We start from the raw sequence: 15,993 nt of genomic DNA, 5'->3' as shown, positions 1-15,993 counted from the left end.
GTTTTTAAAGATTGACCTTTATTTCCCCTACTGTGCCCCGCCCCTCTGTACCCACACCCTTCATTTATACAATGTTGACTCTTTGCCAAAATGATGCTCCAGACCGAATAAGGTTCCAATCCATATATTCCTGCTCAAGGAGTAGGATTTTACAGTTATACCTATATTTCCCATATTGAGCCCCACCACTCTGCCCTAAGGAAGGCGACACCTTCCATTTATAGTTGATACAACATTAAATTTCATTTGCCCAAGGAAGCTCCGGAACAAAATAGGTTCACATCCCTATACCTGTACTGAAGGAGTAGGATTTTAAAGGATTCACCTATATTTTCCCTATTGTGCCCCGCCCCTCTGTACCCAGAGGGGTCACATCCTTCATTTATACAATGCTGACTCCCCTTTGCCTAAGGATGCTCCAGACCAAGTAATGTTCCAATCCATATACCCCTGCTCAAGAAGTATGATTTTACAGTTATACCTAAATATCCCCTATTAAGCTCCACACCCTCTTCCCCCCAGGAGGGCCACACCCTCTGTTTATACAACATTAAACTCCCTTAGCCCAAGGATGCTTCAGACTAAAATAGGTTCACATCCCCTTACCTGTACTCAAAGAGTAGGATTTAAAAGGATTTACCTATCTTTCCCCTATTGTGCCCCCCCCCCCTGTACCCAGAGGGGCCACATCCTTCATTTATACTATGCTGACTCCCCTTTGCCAAAGGATGCTCTAGACCAAGTAAGGTTCCAATCCATTTCCCCCTGCTCGAGAAGTAGAATTTTAAAGTTATACCTATATGCAAAATGATGCTTCAGAAAATAATTATGCTGATATCCCTTTAGCCATTCTGGACTAGTTGCGATATACAGGAAAAGTTGACAAACGGACGGACGGACGAAGGACGCTGCATCATGGCATATGCTCACTTGCCCTTCGTACAGGTGAGCTAATAAAGTCCCTTATCCCTACGGTAGAAGAAGGATTTTAAAGGTTTTACCTCTATTTTACCTATTCTGCCCCGTCCCGCTGCCTCCTAGGGGGGCCATACCCACCATTTATACAAATGTGATTCCCCTTGGCCTAATGATGCTCCAGACTGCAGTAGGAGAAGGATTTTAAACGTTTTACCTCTATTTCACCAGTTCTACCCTGCCCTTCTGTCCTCAGCGGGGCCACACCCACCTTTCATACAAAAATGAGTCCCCTTGACCTAAGGATGCTCCAGGTAAATTTCGGATAAAATCCCCTAATCCCTACGGTAGAGGAAGGATTTTAAAGGTTTTAACTCTATTTGACCTATTCTGCCCCGCCCCTTTTCCCCAGGGGTGCCACACCCACTATTTATACAAAATTGAGTCCCCTTGGTCTAAGGATGCTCCAGACTAAATGAGGATAAAATCCCTTAATATCTGCAGTAGGAGAAGGATTTTAAACGTTTTACCTTTATTTCACCTATCTTGCCCTGTCCCGCTGCCCCTAGGAGGGCCACATGCACTTTTTGTACAAAATTGAGTCCCTTTGGGCCAAAGATGCTCCAGACCAAATTAGGATAAAATCCCTTGATTCCTACGGTAGGAGAAGGATTTTAAAGGTTTTACCTCTATTTCCCCTATTGGGCCCCGCCTACCGGTTATACAAAATTGAGTCCCCTTGGCCTAAGTATGATCCAGAACAAATTTAGTCGAAATCTTCTTAACCGTTCAGGACTAGTAACGTTTTAAATGAAAAGTTGACGGACGGACGGACGGACTGACGACGGACGCTGCGGCATAAGCTCACTTGCCCTTCGGACAGGGGAGCTAAAAACGCATACTTTGTTTGGCTTTTTGCATCAACTTAATTGTTTAAACATGTAGTTCGTACATCTATTAAGAAAAATAAATACGGAAATTAATCCATTTGATTTTGTAATTTTTATTAATTGAAAAATAAAATATCAGCCATGATAACATCAAATTCTCTCTCAAAAACGCTAATTAGCTTTCAAAATTCCCATTGATCGTCAACATTAACTCTTAGAAGACGATTGCGATTTACCCTGCGATAGGAGAGACAAAGCCGCTGGTTCCCAGTGGAGGGTACTCCAAATCTGAGTGGGGACAGTCAGTATGATAATCGTTGCTTCCGTTAGAATCATAGCAATCGACGGGATTAAATTGTTTGTCAAAACATATCTCCACTTCGTATAGCATCATTTTACCAGTTTTCTAGTAAAAACAAACATAAAAATAAATTCTATAAATATCGTACCATTGAGAGTGATGTAGTTGAATAACAGTTTTATCTACGATTGATCATGGTTTTGGTAATGCACATGTTAATATGTTCCAACCAAAAAGAAACACTAGAAATTCCATATACATTGCATAAATATTATCATATATAAAATATTAATGTAATAAACATGAAATGATTAAATAAGTAGTTATTGTGTATGATTTCATGGACATTTCGGTATTGGACTACCCTATATAAATTAAGATATTCATTTTGGGTCGCTGAACAAATTAAGTAGAATAATTATAGTTCATATGCATTGTAGATATATCATTATATAATGTATTAGATAAATAGTTCTCGGCTAGGGGTTCATTGACATTTTAGTATTACCCTGTATACGTTAAGTTAAAAAGTTTGAAATTATCTCGCTTTAAGAAAACATATTCAGAGGAACTACTGTCATTCGACCGTAAGGTGGCTAGTACTACACATCGTTCAGTTTATATAAAATTCGAGTTACTTAAATGTTTGTCATCATATTTTCTGTTTTCCATGCTTTATCAGTGAAACATTTTACACTATTAGAAAGTGTCAATTAAAATTACAATACAACATTGACATCAAAGCTTATAAGGTTATGTGGTAAAGTTTACTGGTTTATGATATCTCTGTATCAATTTGTTGGTTAAAATCCGTCGAAATGGCGATACTAATTTTTAGCAGTTAATAGCTGTCTTACTGTTATGATCTATTTGAAAAATAAGCATGTAATATAAAAATAAGAAAAAAAAAAGAAATTATTGTGTGTTTCATTAAACGCCAGTCAAGCTTTATTATTCGAAATAGTGTACTGCGCAGCGTAGGTTGTGTACGTAAGCAGATATTTTCAATCATTTTAATTATTTTCCCGATGACGAGGTGGTAAATATGTTAAGTTTCTTCTTGTTGGTTTCTCTCATTTTATATGTGTGTTAGATGCAAAGTCTATGGCTAACTATGATTATGAAAAAAAAAAAAATCGTTGAATTCTTTAATGCACGTTTTACCTGTGTAAAGATACGAATTAAGACAAAAACAAAGATACACTACCTCGTCCTTGGTACACTCGACGATAGCGTTGACTCCTATCTGATGGGTCAGGGCAGTTTCGATTTCCTCTAGCTACACACGGAAAGAAACAAGTGTTAAAGATATTTTTTGCACTTTTTTCATGTGTGTTGAATTCGAAACAAATTCATTTTGTGCGAACGTGTTTTGAAGAGCTTCTATGACTTTTTAACACTTGATGGGTGATAGTATACTTAAGTCGCAAGCGGTTATGGGTTCAAATATCATTTAAGAAAAATGGTCAATGTCCTAAGTTTTTTGATGCCACAATAAAACAAAATAGTGAAATAATATTCAAACACGATCTCATTTACTACCACTGATGTAAAACCAGCTAATATTTCTTCCATACCTTATTTGAGGATTGCACTTGATGCAAGGACCCAACAATATTGATTTGAAATTAATAAAGAAATCAAGAAGCATTCAGATGTGTGATAAGCAAAACTGGATTTTATACGGCAGTCAATTGGAAATCTTTAGTTTAAGTTGCTCAGTAGTAGAAGTACTGTCTTTTTGTTTTTGTTGTTGTTTCTTTTTTGAAATATGTAGAAAATATGTTCATACTTCATGAGAATCCTCGCCTAAGAGAATCATGTTCCATGACAAAACTACAAAGTAGCGATATCTTCAAATTTCAAAACGTGTACACATTTTCTTTTACGATATCAAGGGAAGATATGCCTGTCTCATGGAAAAAAGCATACCGGTATATACAGTGTATATGATCCTAACAATTCCATCACTATCTCCATGGCTATAGATTAAAATACAATTGAACATGAAACAAGGATTAATAGTGTTTCAAAGATATACACCTGGAAGGGAAATAGAAATATATAAAGGTATGCATGTATTCGTAAACTTACCGTGTAGGTCCGTGATGAACTTGGTACTATGTTTTCCTTCGCAAGAAGTCTGAAATCAACCGAACGAAGATAGTGTGCATTGCAGTACGTATGGAGATAAGACATATTCCGTTTTCTCAAAATTTATGACGTTACTCACACAAACAAATGACGTAATAATCAATATCTGCTCACAAGAGCAGATACAAAATGTAACCCTGCAATACGAAAAGACGGAATAGACATATGAGAGATTGAAAGTCTACAATTCTGTCAGTTTAGCTCGATTAAACACCTGTTTAGTTTCCATTTTTCGGTCAAATTAATTTCCTGCGATTATTATCCAGCAGCAGCAACGGAGCTTAATTTATTTAGATCTTAGACCTTGAAATCATACCTTATCACAAATAATCATATTTTTGACATCTAGAAAATTGTGACTGTTCCTGTCTTCCTCCTTTTCTTTGCTGCTTTTTAAACGTGTTACTCTCAAAACCTGTTATCCTATACTTTGTAATTACTGTAATTTTGTTAGATTATTTTTCAAACATTTCACAGTTGCTTTTACCAAAACTTAATTTTTTTTCTAAATGAAATGTTTTTAGTAAACAAAGTATCTCACTTTGACGCGCCATAGGTTCCAGCGATGTCGAGCGCCTTCTGAAAGTACAGGGACTCGCTACCAGTAGCAGGAAGGGTAGAAGCACATGTGCCGTGTTTCGTCCACTCATGCTCCCTTTAATTAACAACATTTTATATAGCGCATCATCTAGCTAGAATAAGCCACTTTAAAGCTCTTTACAGTACAAAATTTTACAATTAACATTAAATAATATATTAATCAATACAATTTTAAGGAATTTTCAGGAGCTGCCTTATCAGGCGCTAACTGCTAAGCATATGCCACCTAGCTAATATCTCCCTATGTATGTATGCCTGTATGCGTGCTTGAGATGTCTTGTGTTTATTGATAAAACAAATCTATGATATTGAACACTGAAAAATAGTATGTCGAGCTCAATATCTAGGCAAGGTACAAAGTATTATGTCTGGTTAGATAGGGAAAGGAGCACGGTAAACATTATCTTGACTGGTGGTCCAGTTAGAATGTAATATATTATATTATTGTTATTTAAGCATATAGTCTCGGTAGGATATCCGTATGACATTGATCAAATAGTCCATCTAGATGATAACGAGTGTTTGGTTTTATTATATCTATCGGCTGAAAGTTATTAAACACTCACCAGAAACTCTCCATACTGGTATCGGCGTACATGTTCGGCCACATCACTTTCATCATTGGCACTAACGACTGTATAGAGAGAGGAATTTAAACACAATATTTTCTAATAAGAATAAGAAATAGTTACAAAGGATAGTTGCTTATCTGGTTTAAATCCTGTAAGACATTTACAGATAAACGAATAACATAGAAATGTTTTGTATAATAAATTAACAATTGAATTTAAATATTTCCAAGTCATATACTCAAATCCATTTGACCGGGGTTTTTTCCGCACACGCACATAAAGAAAAAAGCACGAGACACGATCCAGGAATATACACTTACTGTGCCATCAACATATTCTTTCATACCCCTATGAAACTGAACAAATGACCTCACTGTTAAAATGTAAACATCCCGGCTATTTTTCAAAGTTTACAGCATTTTTTTTAAATGTGGTAACATTCAATTCATCACCAATGACTTAAGAATACTTTTTAGTAGCCAACTTCTGCCATTGACCATATTTCACTCAATTCAGACCGGCATTTCAGAGTATAAATACTGATATTTGTAATGCATTACAACCTAACAAATGGAAGATCCTACCATACCTGTCTGCTGTCCACGATTTCAATATTGGGGGAAGCTTACCTTGATACTATTGAAATCAAAATGTAGGTGGCTGTTACAGGATGTTGGACCTCTGGTTCCCCTCTTTGTCGGCCTAGGTTTAGGAAAAAATAATGAACATGTAATTCTATCTCTGTGTTTATATTCAAATGTATATGTTTGTAGATTATATATTTTATATATTTAAATATATATTTGAAAATACCAATGAAGGGATGACGAAAATTACAGGAACATCACTCAAATATAACATATATATTTCTTTTCTGTTTGACAAGGTGCAAGCTATCAAGATATAAGATGCACAACCTTTAAACATAATGAAAAAACATAGAAAAACAGGAAACAAATTTCTTTTACTACTCCTGGCAGTGTTGTCAAGTTTTGTTATCTTTCTAAAATAATTCAACGTGTGTTTTACACATAGTATATGAGTGCATATTCGGGTAATCTGTACCTTTTAGTGATATTGGCAACAATCTACATGCGTTGATTAAATGATTAAATGCAACATGATAATTATGATTCTTGTGCCATTTTACTAGATTATACTCATTAGACACGTGGTATAAGTGACCGTACAGAAACGTTGTTATTGTGCTTGTGTGAGTAAAAATTGTTTCAGTAAAGCTTTCCCTACCACAAAAGCAATACACATTTACGGTACCAAACAGAAAACAATGACAAAGCAGTACAGAATATCATCATCATCATCATCATCATCATCATCATCATCACCAAAACGGATTTTTCCCAATTACTAACACTTAGAACTGAATAACACTTGCAGTGATAATTAATTGATTTGTTATTTATTTGACCAGTAAAGTTCATTACTCATAGAGACTTGACTATAGAGGTTTTGACCTAATGAGGGATAAACTCACCAGAGACCATGTATTCCCCAGGTGCGGACATCGGGTGGGATCACACATCGATGGTGCTGTCAATTAAAACATAATCGACACTGTACATAATTACATACGTGACTCTGTAAATTACATGTACAAAATCTAGGTGACCAGTTGGTTTCAAATTGTCTGTATCTGTCTGGGAAGTCATTGTCTTTGTATTATAAGAACAACTTATTTTCTGCAGTTCAAACGCATTTCTAAAAGAGATATGTAGCAGTAAAAGTGTATGTAAAAACATGTTCCATGAACAATATAGGTATTGTTGGCAGACATCTTTTCATGGTTCCCATGTCTGACTTTGGCCTAACAAAGTGACGTTGACATCTACTACTGATACTGACCTCGTGCGTGCCGAGGACGCAGACGGCCACTGGCCACTCCTGTGTGAAGGTGAAGATGTCCCAGTCATGGTCAGAGCTGGACCCTTCGTAGTAATGGTGGTTTGACGACTCAACTATTCTGGAAAACACGTACGTCATACTGAGATATACCTCTGATGTTCATACTTGTATAACTCGTAAGTAAATGACACTTTAGTTCAATTAAGACTGACATTACCTAATATGCTTGTTGTACAACACGGTTTGTAAATGGTTGAGATGGTCTGTCATTGAATCAATAGAGCTAATCGGTTAGGGTTCCTATGAGGTACCACGACAAAGTTAACCGGCTAGGCTTCATGTGATCTGAGGGCAATTCGCTAGGGTTCGTATGTTCTAGCAGTTCATAGTTCATGGTTAGGGTTCACACAGTATATTGTACACAACTTAAGTTAAACGAGCAAAGTTTCATATGATATTGCAGTGATATATTATACTGCTCAACTTTTCGGGTTCAGATGGTCTAGGGTACTTCTTTCAAGCCTAACGGTTTGGGTTCAGATGGTCTGACAGTGACTGGAAATACAGTCTGCATGGTAGTGTCTCTATTAAGCTACATATACGTTTTCTGAGCTAGTACTTTTTACTTACAGAGGACCAAAATCCATAACAATGAACATAGTTTTAATGTGATGCAGAACCACGAAACTACAGCACTACTAAGTAAAGTAATCTAAGCGATGGACATAAAGCCTTTTTTATGAAAAGTGTTTTACATTAAGCATACATCATTTATAAAAAACTTAATATCAATGACTGTTGAGGGGATATGCCAAATTAACAGAAAACTTGAAGTTTAAGATAAGAAAAGTTAAGAAAAAGATCGAGCTTACGATAAACATAACAGCAACGAAACAGTCAGGATCTGCATATTGTTGGAATCTGTTTTGAGGTGAACAATGAAAGGCAGATAAGTTAGTGTCATTGATAACATACATTATAAATACAAAGCTTAACACAGTCATTGAAACCTAGAACATCAAAATGGAATTTGCATGTTTAGAATAAAAAATAAGAAAATAAATAAAACCACGGAGTTAGATCTATCCAAGTCTATGATAAAACCGATACCAAATTAAAGAAAGACATAGAAGCAAGGAGCAAAATAAAAACAAAATCCAAAGTTCTTAACCAAGCCTCCAGCATCCAGCTCCCTTTTACGAAAGCTAAGCACTAAAATTAAAAAGTAGACAATACGTGTAGTGATACTATGGGAGTGTGATATCACTTTCAAGGGGGTGTGATATCACCCGGGCTGATATCAACTTGTGGAAATTTTAGACTTTTTACACATACAAAAAGAGTGTTATTTTTAGTAATCATATAATAATATACTTTTTAAAACAACTTTTGGTAAAGCAGGCAATGACTTCAAATGCTAATTCAGTTCATTTAGGTGTTAAGGTGCTGCGTTGGAGGAGAATAAGAAACAAGCACAGGTAAGTACACACATTTCGTTATTTTGTCTGAAGTTTTTCATTTAAGTCCCTTCGACTTTTGCTTTTAAAATTGCACTGTATATTCCAGGGAACAAAAATATTGCACAAGGATATGTAAAGCAGAGAGTGTATACAACGGTAACCTCCACAGGAGGGTACGATATTAGGTTAAAAATCAAGCATATTTAGCCATAAGATATTGAAAGATACCAACACAAAGACGTCCAGCAATAACGTTAACCGCTTTTTTAAAGGTAAATGACTGGAACATTTGTTATACAAGGGGATACTAAACCTCCCACAACTGATACATTAAGCCAAAAAACGTACATGATTAGTTTGATATATAACGACACGTTGGGGTCGAACATTCTTTTGTATGAATTAAAGTAAGAATGAGAATTAGTTGTCGAAGATTTCGAATCAAACAAAACAAATAACATCACACCAGTTATATAGGACCATGGGATCATTATTGGTATCGATCATGGTTACCATTGACCTAGTGCTTCAATTGTCCCAATATAACCTGTGAAATCCAGGAACACAACCGGGTCACAAGCAACCCAAAAACACAGCTCGTTTGCCTTTGATCACGGCAGACATGGCTGGATTGGCAACGCTAATGTTAACCATTATTACTGATATAATATTTCCACAATTATGGTATCTATGAAAAAATCGTATTATACAATACAGCTAAATGTAAATTTAACGAAACAATTTCGTGAAACCTTGAGCATTAGAAACACAATAAATAACAATACAAATAGCTTACACCACTGCAACAGATCTGCCCTTAATGTTGTTAGAACAAGTCACGATTATTTCCTATGTTAGAGGTGGTCATTCGTTATAGATAAGGATCATGTGCATTAGACACGAAATTCCAAACAAGTCAGTAAGATAGTAATATATAGTTTGAGCCTAAATATAATTTATCACATACTTTGCATTAAGTTCCAGCGTAAAGTAAAAGTATTTTCCTGCAAGCCTTTATGCAAAGAACAAACATTCATGCGGTGGTAGTTCGGATGGAGGGTGTGATGTTTAAAATAAATATACATACTGATCGTTTGGTATTGTTAAGAGAAGTGTTACATTATGTTTTAAACACAAATTGCTATCATCATTTATCAACAATTCTCTATAATAAAGCACGACACTTTTCAAAGTGTCGGAAGCATTTTATCATAAAGGAGATTACTGAGCAGACTGCCATATCCTGTACTCTTATGGCCAATTCCAAAATTGTAACAACCGATTGTCTAATCCCCACCCCACGAGTGGGATAGAGGTTAATGGGCGGGTTAAAAAGGGGTGATGTAACTTCGAAATAGTTGGTATCCCAAACATCATACAATGATTTGCAATTGGTCAGTACCCTACCCTGGGAACTCTGTGCTCCTCATAACATTGAAGCAATTGAAAGGCATAGACATTTTAATATATATACGGGTAATAAATACCTAGTCAAGTCCTTCAAGTTCACATTCAGTTATATAGGCAATATTGAATGACTAGAAATTCATTGACCACATCGATCATATGTACCTTCTAGAGCTTGAAATAAAGAACACCACAGACTCTTACGCCGCTTTCCTCGATCTTTGCTAATTAAATGACCAACAGGGAGGGCTTACAACTCAGCTGTACGATAAACGGTTTCGAATTTCAGATCGCGAACTTTCCGTTTCTTGGTAGTTACACTCTTGCTTCCCCTAGTTTCGTTACTCAAGAGCTGGCTCCGAATATCACGACTTTCGTGATAGATGTCGACTGTTGACGGACAACCTTTCAACACAGGGTTTCCGTGATAGATGTCGACTGTTGACAGACAAACTTACAACACAGGGTTTCCGTGATAGATGTCGACTGTTGACGGACAACCTTTCAACACAGGGTTTCCGAGATAGAAGTCGACTGTTGACAGACAAACTTACAACACAGTGTTTCCGTGATAGATGTCGACTGCTGACGGACAACCTTTCATCACAGGGTTTCCTCCGTGATAGATGTCGACTGCTGACGGACAACCTTTCATCACAGGGTTACCAAAGATGCAGGTTGATGAAGACTAGTGTTAAGGTAGCCTTCAAGATCTCGAAGGAAAATATGATATTTTGTACGCGATATGAAGGGCGATGTTTTTGATAATGCTCATTAGTGTATCTTGTGATGTTGTTGTCACTACTCCAGTTCTCGGTGTGAGGACAAGACATAACTTTGCTTTGACCTAGATTTAAATGGCAGATGTCCTCGATGATGCAGAAGACGCTTACCTTTCCAGAACAACTGTTTTTTTCAATGGTCTCAAAGTTAATCTTTCCTTTGTTCAAATTTTACCCTAGTTTTATCAAGTTTGAGTTCAAATTGTGGTTTTCTTGACACTTCTGTATTATCTTGATTTTATATTCTATCAGAAATGATCTTCTATTTGCCCTTGCCTTTTAGAGACTATGGGGAGCCTGTGATAACATGACCATGTTTAAGATACTTACTCCATTATATATACAATTGCTGTGTATGTAGAAAAAGTATCATCTTATCACGGCGATTGTTTGTAGATTTTTTTTCAGCCGAGTCATGAGCATCATTTTCTAAGTGTTGGGCGGTCCCATTACTAAGAGATAGAATGGGTTATCAAAATGTTGACTAGTCTCACAGGTAAATCATGAGTTCACGATTGAAATGCAAATGTCTCCATAATCACTGCTATCAGAATTGGTCTCGGGGTTTGGCCGGAACCAAGGGAACATATATGCTAATAGAACTGCTCAAGGGGTCAATCCCCACCCTCAAGACTAAGTTTGAAGGCATAACATGGAAACGGTTGAGATCGCCCTATCACCATATATACAATAGCTGGGAACAAAATTATAATATCAGAATTGGTTTCAGTCCTTAGACAACATGAAAACATTTTATATACCCATATGTCCATATATACAAAAGCTGGGTATGCTGCGGAATTTAACTTAGGTGCACCCCTGCCTTGGAAACACTGGGTCATAACAAAGAAGCTGTTGAGGTTCCCACTCGATAACCATAGGCATCAAGGGAAGCTAAAAGATATGCTTCAATGATTAGTCTTGGGGTCCCCCCTGCCTTTAGGGACTTTGGAAATGGTTGAGATCTCCATCTAATACATACGTAATCAAGCTATTAGAACTGGCCAAACCCTTGGGTTATAACATCAAAATGTTTGAAACACTCATGATGAAAACTTCATGGGTCAAAGCTAGAAGATGTTTAAAATAACAACCTTTGAAACCATGTGCTTTCTGTTCATGAAACAAAGAACATCAGCATTAGCATTGGTTTATCACATTTTTCATCATCTTTTTGTATTTCTCTTTTGGTTTGATGACTTGTCAAAATTTAGTGTTCTTTTCATTTGAATGTGGGAGGCTTTGCCTGATAATTTAATTGTAATTTCATTCATTTTCAAGGGAAAATAAAACAAAATTTTAATTCAATTCTTTTAATCATTCAAAGGTATGGAAAAATGTGAAATATTCGTTGTATGCCAAAAATGTGAAATATTCGTTGTATGCCAGTATCATTATTATAGACCTTAATATGGAATTATACAAAATCTGTTCTGAAATGTGGCCAGTGTTGTCATCCCTGATACATATACACACTGAAGACATATGGAATGTTTCCCATATTCAAATATAGTATACATCTTAAATACAATGTACTTACATAACACACACAAGTGTAAAGATTTCTTTTCAACACATAATCATATAAATACAATTTGAAACAACTCAAATATATAATGAACTGATAACTAACATAATTACAGCTATAGATGTTGGGTTGGCATACCCTGAAATGCACGTCATGGCAATGTAACTGAAGTCACCATATGATGTGGCACTGTATGTATTGTGTCAGCATTGATGTTGACATGTGACAACAGTAACAAATAATAACTTGCTTAACCAGTTATGGTATGCACTCAATAGTAATATTCTGACCACTACTGAACACAAGCGACATTACCAGTAACACACATCCGAGATATATCAAACAAAAATATTTTCACTTTTAAGACCATATACATATCGCACTTTTTAGTATGTTCCTCCATTTTGAATTTTCTAGAACCTATCTTTATAAACAAGAAGACATACAAGCTTGCATTGCTCACCTGTTGCAGAATGACGTCATTAAACTTATCTCACTTGCATTAGTGACCTTAAAGTGGGTCAAGGCCAATCTTTTTATGGAAATTTGATAGAAAGAAAGCTTGCACTACAGATAAAATGTCATTACTCTAGATTCTTTTATCTCTTCTTTTGGAAGAATTGAAATTTATCAAATCATGTGACATTCACAGTTCGCTATTGTCATTTATTTCTTTGAACAAATTGGATCGTCTGTTATTCTAGCAAGCTACAAGTGAAATATTATTGCTGTAGATTTAATGGACTTGAATGACATTATCTGAAGTAATTTACACATTTTACTCAACATGTGACCTTGAAAGTGGTTTATGGTCTTTATTTGAACAAAGTAGGTAGCTCTTGCCAAAGCAAGCCACATGGCAATTATCAATACTCTGTACTTGGCAATTATCAATACCCTGTACTTTATTAATCTTAATTAAAAATTAAAAAGAATTTGTAAAAAGAAAACTGACACCACATGGACGTACAATGGCAATTACACAATCGCAGAAGCTCAGGCTTTTTGTGCCAGGTGTGCTACAACGCAGAGAAACAAATCAAAGGTAAATTGGGTCAACTGAAACATGGAAAATACAAATGAAACATTAAATCATATAATAAGTAAAACGGTTTATATATGAAGCAGTTGTCACCGGATTCATTTTATAGTTGACTTCCATCTATCTTACATTTCCAGTTTCACAGTTTTAAATGGAGTTAACCGTTGATATCAAATTACAAAGTGCATGTGTCCGATCCAAAATAAAAAGCAACAATACAAAATCAAAAAATATAACCAACATACAGATGATAACTTAATTATCACATTCCTAAGGTACATTAGAAATAAATACATGTATATTCAGAAGACAGTAGACATTAGAGATTACTAAGTGTATAAAGAACGTGGCCAACAATAGTTTTTATCTGTACTACTAGAGGAGATGTAGGTAGCACTAATTCATTGTTCAATGCAGGTGAAATAAAAACAGTGTGTTTGACAGTATATCACAGCATAGCATATGAGAGTAGAATTGAATGATGCATTGATCATTTACAGTAAACTCACACTCGAGCATCAAATATACCAGTCATGAAAATCTCAGATCCTATATCTAAACTAGATTTCAAAATAAACATTGATAAATGTTGAAAAAAAATGAACCGAAAAATATTTATTTAACAAACCTGAAGAATTTTCCCTAAATGGGAAAATATATCAAATCTTTAACTGAAAAATACACAAAGCAGGTTTAAATTGAAAAAAAAATCTAAATAAAAATATACAAATTACCTACTACCTGCTTAACAATTCGTATTGCATAGATTTTTATAGGTTTTTATTACAGGATGAATTTACAAATATAAATATGGTTCCTTCACATATGTTTTACGAATAAATCTGTTTTATTGAGCAAATAAAATACATAATAATAACAATAATGATAATTGGAGGTTCTTATATACCGCTTTATCACATCCTAGTTCTTAGGACGTCTCAAAGCGGTTCACAAATTATTATCCGTGGATCACAATGATGGCAAGTTTTGTTACAATACATGAACATGTTTTTCAACTGTTTTGCTAATAATTGTTTTCAAACTTCAAAATTTTTACATGTATAAATATACCAAAAATAAATAAAAAAATGTTTTTTTAAAGTTTTATTGATCAAGTCCTTACATGTTCTTAGGAAAGACTGCAATATTGAATCCATACACAACATTAATATTTAATACTAACAGGCTATCGCAAAAAGATTGTTTCTTGAGAAATATTTTAAGGAAGTGCACTCATTTTACGTGAAATGTCAGGCAACATACAAAGAATTGAACTTTTGAATGCCATTGGTAAATAAGTTGAGGTAATGATATAAAATAAATAATATTCCTTGAAAAAGTTTGCCATGTAATCTAACAAGGCAGTGTTGTAGCGTAACTGTCTGTTTTGAAGTTTATATTTCAGCACCTGTCTTGATATTTCAGCCCTGACCTTGATGTTTGACTACTCAATGTTGGGGTATTGGTGGGTACTCAAAGGCTTTCTGGCCACGGGGGCAGTTTCCTTCATTATTGTCCTTGTGTTTCCTGAGAAAGTGACCACTGGCCAAGTTGTCCTGGCGATCCAGCCTTGTGTAACAGTCTATTGGATTAAACTCCTTATCCAGACAGATCTCCACCTCAAATATCATCTGAAGACCAGTCCCCTAAACAACAAAAAAACAATAAAACCTATATAATGATGTATTTCTGTGATAATCTTTAACAACTTACTAAAATTTACATTGGGGTAGGGTAATGACATTTAAAATTTTGATAAAGCACCTTGGGACATTTCAATCCATGAAAAGTAATTGAATCTAGGACTTCTATCAAACAGACAGTTATTGATTTTAGCCTATTTGAGCACTTTGAGCCCTGCCAATCAGGCCCTATGTTTGGGTCATAGCTTTAATTTCAATATATCAAATGGTCATCCCATAATGATACAAGTTTTCAAGTTTGAATTAAGTGTAATTTCCTATGTCAGCTAAAGTATACTTTACTCTCTTCCCAGAGACGACCAGGGGGTAATGAAATTCACCCTTTGGATAAGTGTCATAGATCCATTCCATCTATGAAAAGTATTTGATTTTAGGATTTCTGGGTGACCTTGACCTTCGATTAACCAAGCCCAAAACAAGAGTGTACTTCCTTTTCCCTAGAGCAGCCCACACCGCAATATATATATTTGAGTTTTGTGTGATCATTCATTCTGAAGTTTTTTTCAAATTAACATGTTTTTATTCAACCTTTTGCATATTATACAGTATATTGTACATGTTAAAATTAATATATCTGGTGTATAAATATATAGATCTGTGAACAATATACAATGAAAATTCCTCTTGACTGCCCATCTTAAATTTTTCCTGGACACTGTTTTTATTTTTTTTTTATTTTTTATTAATGACTCAGGAAGGTGTTTACTGTATTTTTGTTCCCGTTATGGTATTTAATATAGTTATCAGGCATTCAAAAGGATTCATTGTGCATGTAA

At 35.2% G+C, this 15,993-nt stretch overlaps 2 protein-coding genes across 5 annotated transcripts in view; both read right to left on the bottom strand.

Moving 5' to 3' along the window:
* Positions 1 to 1,904: 1,904 nt before the first annotated feature.
* LOC110457027 (ribonuclease Oy-like) lies at positions 1,905 to 12,972 on the bottom strand. Of its 2 annotated transcripts, none has more exons than XM_021508114.1 (10): positions 12,936 to 12,972; positions 8,168 to 8,216; positions 7,296 to 7,413; positions 6,928 to 6,983; positions 6,062 to 6,134; positions 5,427 to 5,494; positions 4,802 to 4,915; positions 4,201 to 4,249; positions 3,314 to 3,385; positions 1,905 to 2,211 (listed from the first exon to the last, which is right to left on the bottom strand). In XM_021508114.1, the coding sequence occupies exons 2-10, from the start codon at positions 8,203 to 8,205 to the stop codon at positions 2,038 to 2,040; spliced, it is 762 nt and encodes a 253-aa protein (XP_021363789.1). In that variant the 5' UTR covers positions 8,206 to 8,216; positions 12,936 to 12,972; the 3' UTR covers positions 1,905 to 2,037. The 2 variants fall into 2 exon arrangements, with proteins under 2 accessions (XP_021363789.1, XP_021363788.1); XM_021508113.1 differs by lacking the exon at positions 12,936 to 12,972 and adding an exon at positions 9,552 to 9,626.
* The window catches only part of LOC110457025 (ribonuclease Oy-like), an 18,962-nt gene continuing 15,210 nt past the window's right edge, over positions 12,242 to 15,993 (bottom strand). For all 3 annotated transcript variants that reach the window (XM_021508108.1, XM_021508110.1, XM_021508109.1), the window contains exon 10: positions 12,242 to 15,160. In XM_021508108.1, the coding sequence (XP_021363783.1) occupies positions 14,963 to 15,160 (198 nt within the window). In that variant the 3' untranslated portion in view covers positions 12,242 to 14,962. The remainder of the gene's footprint in view (positions 15,161 to 15,993) is intronic.

The sequence above is a fragment of the Mizuhopecten yessoensis genome, unplaced genomic scaffold (genome assembly GCF_002113885.1).
Source record: "Mizuhopecten yessoensis strain PY_sf001 unplaced genomic scaffold, ASM211388v2 scaffold8995, whole genome shotgun sequence".
Taxonomy (NCBI): domain Eukaryota; kingdom Metazoa; phylum Mollusca; class Bivalvia; order Pectinida; family Pectinidae; genus Mizuhopecten; species Mizuhopecten yessoensis.
Note: the sequence above shows the minus strand (reverse complement) of the source record. Positions and strands in the feature narration are given on the sequence as shown.